The 10,538-nt window shown below is 48.7% G+C and overlaps 1 protein-coding gene across 1 annotated transcript in view; it reads left to right on the top strand.

The window, feature by feature from the left end:
* Positions 1-10,538, top strand: part of PAPPA (pregnancy-associated plasma protein A, pappalysin 1) — a gene marked incomplete at its 5' end in the record, with an annotated part of 150,187 nt that overhangs the window by 130,763 nt on the left and 8,886 nt on the right. The window contains 2 exons of the mRNA XM_009864832.1: positions 3,358-3,429; positions 7,251-7,349. Coding sequence (XP_009863134.1) covers positions 3,358-3,429; positions 7,251-7,349 — 171 coding nt within the window. The remainder of the gene's footprint in view (positions 1-3,357; positions 3,430-7,250; positions 7,350-10,538) is intronic.

The following is a 10,538-nucleotide window of genomic DNA, read 5'->3' on the forward strand; positions in this document are numbered from 1 at the left end:
GCCACAAAGCACCGAGTCTCCCCTCTCGTGGCAGCAGCGGCCAATCCCCTCACCGCCTCGCATTAAGCCCACAGTTAATTGTCATGTTCATTTAGAGCCTGAGGAGAGAGTTAGCTGAGACTGGTAGATGCCAGTCCTCGGGCTTTAGCCCTGGGGAACACTTGACCCATCTAAGGTGGAGGAGAGCTCTCCACCGGCCTCCCTTGGGGAAACCTAATCCCCTCCGCAGCCTGCAAAGGGTTGACGTCATTGTGTTAGTCCCACCAGGGGAGGGAAGCGCTGGGACTGGAGGCATTAGGTCCTCCCTCACAAGGAGAAAATGACAGCTTGATTTGCTTTCTTGGCTCTTTGTTACCTACTGTGAGCACACCTCGGCTTCCTCTCCCTTCGCAGCAGATGGAGTCACAGCCACCAAACCGCAGAAGCGGCTGGATGGCGGTTCTGGGGTTGGGACTGGACCAAAGTCAACACACCCGACGTGGCCTGGGCGGGAGGGCAGGTGGGCTGCAGAAGCTGATACACAAGGAGAGCCGGGGCCGTGAGGGCAGCAGATGTCACCACAGCAGCCTGGAGCACGGGGAAGCGCAGGGAAACACGGGGAAGGGATGGGGGTCACCGAGGCAGTGGCCAGATGGGCTTTACCCTCCATGCACCACCTGGCACGTGTTGGATGTGGTCCTTCCATCCACCTCTTACTACATCCTTCATTGGACTTTTGAGTCCACCTTCCTTTCTGTGCGCACTGACGCTGTCAGATCTCGGTCATGTCCCAGAGTCGTGCTGCCTGTGCCCTTCCTTGCTTGCTTTTTACACGTTTGTTTCTCTCAGTTGCCCCATGCAGCACCCCGTGGCATCAATGTGCCTGTTTGCACCACAAGAGGCAGGAATGATGCCCAGCAACCCGCATCATCCCCAGTTTCTCAATTTTCCAGCCCAGTCTCTCCTACCCGCGCCGCCTCTCCTATCCCGTTGCACTGCCCACACTACAGCAGCTGCCCGAGGGTACACACAGGCTGGGGGGTGGGAATTCAGGGTTTGGCAAACCAGCAGGAGGAGCCAGGAGCATGGCCGAGGACCCTTCCCTGAACGTGCTTGGCTTCCAGCTCCATGCATGTTAGCAGGACTGAATTCAGCTGGAGTAGCTCCGGTGGCCTCCGCTACCAAAGTATCATCCAAGGAGAGGGCGAAGAACTGGGACTAAGCCATTGACAGGTCCCACTCAAGAGCAATGGAATGTCCCATCGACCCAGTGACTGATGTAGCACGAGGCCAATTGACTGTCCTGTGCTATCGAGAGTCCCTGGGGGCTGCACTCCTGTTCCCTGGAGGATGTCCAGCCCAAGACTGTGCAGCCCTTGGGACTGAGGACGACCTTGAGCGAGAGCTCAGAGGAGAGCACTGTCCGAGCAGTGACTTCACCCTCCACCTGTTCACCAGAGGGAGGGTGCTGGGTTTTTAAAACTACAAGGGTCGGGAAAGCAGTCAGTGCATCTTCTGCGAGCGATTGCTCTCACTTGCAAAGCCTCCTTTCTTAAGAGCCTGTTCCAGGGCTGTTTGCCTCCCTTTTGTTAGCTCCACGTGCACACACAAATTCACACATATCGAGAGGTTCTGTAAATATTGATGCTTCTTAAGCAGGGGAATGTGAGATGCTCTTTGGAAATGCACTTCTTCTGCTTATTGTTTGGCTGGCCTTGGATATACGAGGCAAACACCTGAGTTTTTCTACTCGGGTTTAATTCTTGAGTTCAAATGCTCTTGAAGTGCTTCCTTTACTCACCCCCCTCCTGGTGTGTTGACTGGCCTTGTTTATTTTGAAACCTAGAAAAGTTTCCTTTCTTTTTCCCTCTGAAGTGCAATAAATAGAAGACAGGGGGAAAAGAAAAAAATCCAAAAAAAAATCTCAATGTCATTTGTGGCAGGCAACAGCCTGGAAATCTCCAGCTGTCTGTCAAGAGATGCTGGGGGAACGTCTGACACCACAGGGCCCCCGCACCTTGCAGCCTCCCTCCCAGGGGATAAACAACGTCCTCCCCCCCTCGCCAGGCCGCTTCTCAGCTCACACAGACGGGCCCTGTTGCGAGGCAGGTGGGGCAAGCCGGGCTTGACTAATAGTGGAAAATCCGAGAGCATCGGAAAGATAAACAGCCCAAGTCAGATAGTATAAAAGTCCTTTTTCTCGCACACACCAGGTAAGCCTCAAATGACAGAAACTGTAAAAACACGCTGAGGTTCCCCTGCAGATGGATTAAATTAGCCCTCAAATAAACAGGGGAAGGGATGGCTTGTGCGTCAGGTCTTCCCAGACGTTAATCCCTTCCTTCCCCAGGCCTCCATCCAACCTCGACCCCTGTCTTTGGGTGAGCACCTATGTGTTCATCTTGCCCAACTGGACATTGCAGCGTTCTGTCCATAGACGATAACCCAAGATGAACATTGTGCCTGAGGTCTTGGTGAGTGGATGGGAGTCCTGTCTCCTAGACCTCCCTGGTATTGAGCCACCATCTCCACTGACTGGCCAAACTTGTCATAGATTCATAGATTCGTAAAATCATAGAATCATGGAACAGTTTTGGGTGGAAGAGACCTTCAAGATCATCAAGTCCAACCTTTTCCTAGCCCTGTGAACACCACTAAACCATGTCCTTCAATGCAACATCTACCCTTCTCTTAAACGCCCGCAGGGATGGTGACTCAGCTACCGCCCTGGGCTCTTAAAATCCAAGTTTCTGTATCTACAGGCAAACAGTGGGTGCCCCAGGTGTGTCGTCACTGAGTAGACTGGTCATCATTTTTGCCATGGGCACTAGAGAATTTACTATAAATACAGAAATTATTATGAAGCTCATAAAACGTAGCAGACGATATTGTCCATTCTGGGGTTATTCTGAAAGCATCTAGTGGGAGGTGCTTCTATTTAAGATATAAAGAATGGTGTGAAAATGTATCAGAAAGTCCACCTTTATCATCTTCAATACGATGGGTAGTGAAAGAGGACGATGATTTGCAGCACCAAAGAAATCCCTCAGTTAATTCCTAAAACATCTTCCCCTACCCAAGAGCAGGACAGTGGACCTGTGCCTTTGCCTTGCCCCACCATGAGTGAAATATTGGACGTGACATTTTAGGAGAAGCTTAAATATTATTTTACTCTCAAATGTTCTGTTATTGCAAGTGTCAAGTCCAACACTTCTTGTAAATACCTGGAGGACGGCCAGGTCCTGAGAACGCAAGAGGTGTTAGGAACTGAACTTCATTGGTTAAGTACAGGAGAGCCACAGGAGCCAACACGTTGACTTTCTGTACACTGATTTCTTTGTCTTAACCTGTTGTGTTTTTCTTTCTTCTTCCCTCCAGAGCGTTGTCTGCACAGCGGGACTCAAGTGGTACCCTCACCCTTCCCTGATTCATTGTGTCAAAAGCTGCGAGGTAAGCTTTCGCGTTAGCACGGGTGGTCTATGCTTGCTCTCCTAAATGTTATGGTAGCACTCAGGTGAGCTGTAAATGCTGTTTTTCCAGTGGGACAAACAGGTCTTTGCCCCATCCTGTCAAAGAGACTGTGGTCACCTGCATCAGTTCTGACACTCACTGGTGAAACTGGTGGTTTTCCTAGAGCTGGTGGTTGGGTGACTCTCACAGGAGTTAAACAGCCATGGATCTCAACAGCACCGGTAGGATTTGGGAATTTCTGGGAAGTTGCAAAAGCCTTCGGTTGTTTTCCTTTGATTTTGACATCTTATTAGAAGATCAATTCTTTCCAAGACCAGCTAGGGTTTGGGCATTGGTTTGTGCAGATAAACTTGGGGAAAGCCAGAGGCAGGAATGAAACCAGAGCACAGCTGGACAGTGAGCAAATTAGCACATCCCTGCGCTGTCCACCTCCATCTGAACCAGAAAAAAATGAGTCAGAAAAGTGCAGTTACGCTTCAACGACACTACATTTTTACAGTCTTGTTTTCTTTTTTGAAAAAAAGCAATTATTTTGAAGGATATTGTTTCTGCTGGCAAGAGCCTTCGAAAAGTCTGAGAAGCCCTTAAGATGCTGGAGCACTTCTCTCTCTGGGTCACGGTGTGCATGCAGTTTCCATCATGCCAGCCTTTGAGTAGCTCACCCACGTCAAGGAGTCAATCCTTGTGGTACCTCTGTAAGGCTGGGAAGCTTCACGCCTATTTTAGAAGTGGGGCAACTCTTAGGTAGAGGGGTAGATAGATGGATGCTTTGGTTACATAGACAGACAGTGGAAGAGCTGTGACCTGACCCTACATCTCCTGGCTTTCTGCAGCACTGACTGTGCTCTCAGCACCCAGTAACCCAATTTTACAAGCTCATTGATGTTATTTGCCTGGAGTGGCAGGACATGGCACAGAATTCCTAAATTTGACACGAAACTCTAGACCACATTGCTGTGCGATGTGATTTGTCTTGAAGTGAAAGACAGGTTTCCTTCGCATACAAATGTTGGGCCCAAGAGGGTAATAACTCTCCAACAATGTAATAGTTTCTGTCTAGTTGTTCCCTAAATGAAAAGCATTCTGCTGTCAGTGCTTTGAATGTCATAAGCTGTCTCACGCATTGCATTCATGCAGGCTGGCCGGGCGCCCCTATTCTCCAAAGAGAGCTAAAATAATATCCAGCGACCATTATTAAATGCCATTCAGGTGCTGATGCACCATTGGGTATCCATTCCCCTGCTGTTTAAGGGTAGTTGTTAGCGAGGCAAACTTTGCAATGATGTAATAATTTACCAGAAGTCATTATTACTGACATGCTTTTTCTCCGCATCTTCTTCCCTTCCATCACTGTTAATTGCCAGACCCCTCTGCATCAGTAGGAACTTTCTTCTTTTCATCATTCGTTCAGCAGTGTCACTGCATTGCAATCTGTCATCTGGGAAGGCTTTGCCCAGACAACTGATAATGGCCTCTAGCATCACTTTTAGCATGTGGCGCTTCTGGGATCCACAGATGGGCCAGAGCTTGTTCACTGGCATTAAGACTTCAGAAGAAATGCCACCTTCACCAAGCCTTTTCTCATGAAACCGAGGCTAATAAGCCAGTAGGTCAATAACACTGGGCTGTTCAGCTGGTACAATCCCTAATGTATTAATACCCTTAGCATTAGGAAGGGTTTCCTGACTAGGGTACTGTACGTGGGGGTTCTGTTGCCCCTTGGCCATCAGTGGTCACCCAGGCTGCTGCTGCAATGTGATTTTTTGTCGCTCTCTAGTGGCAGGAATAGACCTTTATGAGTCAGCCCAGCACTTCTCGGCAGATAACTTGGGTGTTGCAGTGGAAAATGAGTCCCTTCTGGAGTACCCGTGTAGGCCTCGAAAATTATAGAAGCACTAAGATAATGCATGAAGACCTATAAGAAAACTCATCCTTCACAGCCGGGCCTCCAAGGTGTCCCACATGGAGATTTTGGTACCAAATCAGAAGAGACGCTATTTACCCCCTTCTTCAAGTCTAAAGGGCTGACTTGCCTACTCTGGGCCAGTGTCAGTGAAAGGCAAATTCTTCCACAGGTTTCTTAGTTACTCGTTTCCCAGTGTTCATAGGTGTAGGGTAAAAGTATAGGAACGGAAGAATGAAGTCAAACCTTTCTTGACAAGCAGGCACGGACAGGCAATACGCAGGAAACATGAAGAAGCCTACAACATTTCCTGTGAGGTCGGGCAAAGTTCACGTTTTTTGAATATGACCAGGCTGGCATAAAAATATCTCTCCATCTACTTATAAATTATTCCCTTTTAAGTCTTAGCATATTAATTAAATTGGAAGGGCGTTTGCAAGTCAAAGTCTTTGCCTGTATAAATAAGTCAATCTCTGTGGAAGTCAGTGGAGTTGAGCTGGTTCACAAGCATAGCAGCCTCACCCTGGAACTCTGATTTCCCTGTCGGCTTTCGCCATGTTTGCATGTAGCCAAACGAGTGACGCGCAATGAGTCTGTCACCTCCTGGTAGTCCTGCTACTGCCATCATTGCCTGGGTTTCCTACACCCTGACAGAACTATTTAACTTTGCAAAACATCAGCAGTAAAAGCCTGTGTCTGCATCACGTCACAGGGTCCATTTCAATACTGATGAGCACGGACGCGGCTCTGGGGAGCTCTCCTGGCTGGTTCTTCAGGTATTGATCGTCAGGGAGACTCTGGTACCACAACTGCTGCAAAATCCTCCCAGGAAACCTCCACAAGCCTCCCTGCCTGCTTTGCAATGATGCCTTCTCGTAGGGAGTCCCTGGTGTGTTTGTTTCAGTGAAGAATAAATGGATTTTCCAAAGAGCAGATAAAACGGGAATGGCCCCATGAGCCTGTGCCTGTAAGAAATGTAGCAGAGAGACAACTGTGATTTCTGCTGGGCATCCATTTTTCCAATCTTCCATTGCTGTCTGGGATTCTCATACCTGGCACGGGCCCTTTTTAGCGTCAGGCACAATTTTGTCTTCCAGGAAAGACTTCTGTACTTACTCACCAAGAGGGCTCCGACGTGTAGTGAAAAATCAGACTTCAAGCCCTTTCTTCAGGATCGTGATTAATATTCAGCTCCTGTGCAGCACATAGACTAGTGATCACGTTCCGCAGACTAGTGACCACATTCTCTTTTCCGAGGTGATTTATGAATTTTACTTAATAGCTCTCCACAACGTCCCTCTGAATAATTGCCATTATGCCAGTGCCGAGCTGTGGAGCGGAGGAAGATTCCGTGTCATGGCCAAGGTCACGCGCAGCCACTGTTGCTGAGAGAGCGTGAGCATGTGGTGCCTGTGCTGACCTCAGGCCTCCCCCGTTTCTCTTTGCGGGATGGTTTGTGCCCTCTTTGCTGCCACTTGTTGCATAGTTAGGAGAACTGTGGTGGAAAGCAGAGCTGTTAAAAGCAAGCTAGTTTTTGCTACTATACATAATCTTCTTCTTATGCCACGTAGCTTCAGAAGGTTAGCTTAAAATTATCAAAAGGTGCCACAGTTTTAGAGGCTTTGATGCTCTCTCTGGGCCTAGTCAAATTAATATGCCTGAGGCATCATCTTATGTGGGATGTGAAAAGCCAACAAGGGCTCGTTTCCCTTCCATCTAGTGTCCTTTTATTTCTGTCTGCTTTGAAGGGAGAGGGGAATAATTATCTCTTGCTTTTCAGGGCAGTTGGGGATGTTACAAACTGTATGGCTCCTTCAAGTTTTAGGTTTGGACATATGGTTACGGGTTTTATCCATGTCCACACTCTCAGCCTTTTTTCTGCTTTTACCTTTTTCAGCCTTTTATGGGGGACAACTACTGCGACTCCATCAACAACCGAGCCTTCTGCAATTATGATGGTGGGGACTGCTGTGCCTCAACAGTCAAGACCAAAAAGGTAGGGATGCCTCTTTCTCTTTTCACTGGGAATTCCTTGGTGAGTGTTGCTTTGCACCTGGAAAAAAAAATTGCTACTATAGGGGAGGCCCAAGGTCTCAGAAGGACCTTCTGTCCAGGCATGAGCTCACTACAGACACTGAGTTCTTGTTGATTCATTTTGAAGTTCTCTCTCGATATGCATGTGCATTTCCCAACATAACCTGGCTTATACCTGTTCCAGGCAGGTTCTTAAATAAAGTAGTCAGAAGCTTTCAGTCATTTTCACCGTCCCCATGTGTTGCCTGATCTAGTTGAGAAGGGGTGTCCCTGGCGACAGGGAGGCTGGATTAAAATGATCTCTAAGGTCCCTTCCAGCCTAGGCCATTCTATGGTTCTGTGATTCTATGAAATAAACCCTAGCTTCTCGATGGACAAAGGCTATCTCCCTACTTTTGGACCCTGGGACATGTTCATCAGCGAAGCTTCACCTCAGGAGCCCTTCACACAGAAACCCTGAGAAGGGTACACTTGCCCATCCTCATATCTACCCTTAATGCTCAAAAAAGGAAACTAAAGGTTAGGAATCGTTACAAAACAGAGAGCAGAACAAAAGCATCATTCTAGGTGTGTACTTTGACCCGTGTGTACCCAGATGCGCGTGGCTTGCTGCTGACCATCCCATCTCCAAAAGGACGGGATGGGACAGAGAAGGGCGTGGAGCAGGGCAGCAGGGCTGAGTACAGGTGTGAAACACCTTCTGTACACACAGGGACCACATACACCAGGACCTGCAAATGTTGGAAAAGAGATGATGGGCATTGGTTAGTGGCAGAGATTTAGAAAAATAGGGTTTAGTGCAGGGTGGATGCTTAGGGAAGTTAAAATCCACTGTTTCATATCCCACAGCAATGAGGGGGTGAAATGGTAATTACCTGGAAGCAGGATCCAAATAGATGAAAGTGCTTATTTGCACGATGTGTATTTGAATGGTAGGGTGCATTGCCATAGAGTATTAGTAAGAACAAAAATATATCTGAAGTCAAAAAGAGAATGGGCGTGTTTGTGGAGCTTAGCTATAAAACATGGTGATCGGGAGGCAGTTTCTGGCTCAGGAATATCTAAACTGTTGAATGCCTGAGACTGGGGTAGGATCCCTCCACACATTCCCCTTTTCTTTATCCTTCTTTAACACCAATTTCTGGCCACTGCTAGAGACAGTGACTGGAGCTAGTGGTCTGAAGCAGTACGTCTCGTATCTTTCTAACCAGGATAGATTTTGAACGAGCTTCCCAAGGAGAGGAAAGAAAATTGTAGCCTCTGCCGTGTGAGATTTTTACTTTGTCTTCAAGATTTGAGTGTAGATAACCTGTGTTAAGTATCTGATATATATAAATAAATTAAACTTGAGGGAGCTTGGGCTCAGCATATGACACCATCCATTTCACACACGGAGGAAGAAGGTCCAAAGGCTTCTTTGAAGGGGACACTCCTTTCTAAGACAGTTTTGGCTGAGGCTTCTTTTCCTTGGTTCAGCAAAGCTCTCTTACCAGTATGGCACTGTGGGCTGTCTAGGAGCACTGGGGAAGGGATGTGGACATGTCCTGGCAAGTGGCAGGAGTTTGCTTCTCCACTGGGAAAGAGGTAGTTTTTGGACCAGTTTTCCTTTGCGTTGCTGCGGTTTTTTTGCAAGCAGCCCTGCAAGCTGCGTGCTGGGATGGAAACACGGGCAGGTGAGCTTCTCTGTTCTCCAAGAGGGGAGAAGGGCATGGAGAGCCCGTGTGGGGCTCCCTGCTGGAACCATCCCTTCAGAGATGAGCGGGGTGACAAGCAGCGGCTCGTCTTCAGTGTCATCTCCAAGAAGAGATCCCTATCTCTGGCTGATTTTCCACCTCCTTGGAAGGAGCAGCCTGAGGGCAAGCACAGCTTGCTCGCTGGCCTCACAAGCCCACCAGCCGGGAGGGCAGAGCTGGAAGTGCCCGGTAGCTCAGCATGGCGTAGATCTTCTCCTCCTACAACAGCCTGCCTGGGAAACTTTATCTCACTGCCTCCAGGCTTGAGAGCAAGGGATGAAAAGTCCCGAGAGGTGCCAAAGGAATAGAAGTGAGGTGCCTGGGAGGGACCAACCCAAACCAGCCCCGGCAAAACAGGAGCTAAGGGCACAATATATCACTAGGGTGGGGACGGGACTGAAACACAAGGGATGTAAGTGCCGAATTGAGGGGGAGAGGGGTAGGATTAAGGTTTGGGAGCAGAATTTATTGCTGGGCAGGGAGTTGAGACAGAGCGGGATCATCACAGTCATGAGCGCTTACCAGCCAGGCGAGTCACACTCAAAATATCTGCTGCTTCGCTGCCACCCAGAAACGAAGTGACCACCCAAGAGGGGAAAAGAACTCTCTTACTGGTTTCTGTGCTAAAACTGCCTAATGCAAAGGGCAAGTGGTTCAGAGTCAAGCAGCTGGTCACACCTCTGATGCATTTCCCCCATGGAGGGGCAGGTTTTGTAGCTTTTTGGAGATAAGTCTGCTTCCACTGGCTTTACTGAGAGCTGTCTCTGTGTGACCAGGGGAATTAGACTTGCCCTACTTTGTGCTGTAGAAACACCCACCATAGAGATCACACGGTTTGAGGACTGAACCGCAGAGGCCAATGCTTCCTCGGCACGCGTTCAGTCTCCAAAATCTTCTCCTCTTTCCCAAAACACCAACGTCGTCCCAGGAGCTCCTGGGAGGAGTGAGAAAACCACTTTCTCCTTGGACCCTCCACGCCAAAAGCAAGATGCTAAATCCCAGTTTATTACATTTACAGGGTAAAGGGGGGAAATAATAACGCAGCCAGGAGGGCTGCGGCGTCAGAGCCAGAGAGGCGGCAGCAGCACCTCTATGCAAGGCGCCCGCCGACCCCTGCAGCAGCAGTCCTGGGGCCGCGGGTCTCGGCTCTGCGAGTTATTTTCCCAACTGAGGCCTTTGACTGAGACCAGATTTCAGGCAAGGCTGTTCAAATACAGCCCTCCCTTTGAAGAGGTTTATGAGTGGAGCGTTAGAGGAGATATTCCAAAGGGAAAAACAATGAAAGGTGAGAGAAAAGGGAGCTGAATAAAAATACTCCGCATACCAAATCCTTCCAGCACAGTTTGCCACCTACTTAAAAAGGCGCAGTTTTAAAATACACATTGGGTGTAAAAGCCAAGAGCCTGGATGAGATGTAG

The sequence above is a fragment of the Apaloderma vittatum genome, unplaced genomic scaffold, assembly GCF_000703405.1.
Source record: "Apaloderma vittatum isolate BGI_N311 unplaced genomic scaffold, ASM70340v1 scaffold2312, whole genome shotgun sequence".
In the NCBI taxonomy this organism is placed as follows: domain Eukaryota; kingdom Metazoa; phylum Chordata; class Aves; order Trogoniformes; family Trogonidae; genus Apaloderma; species Apaloderma vittatum.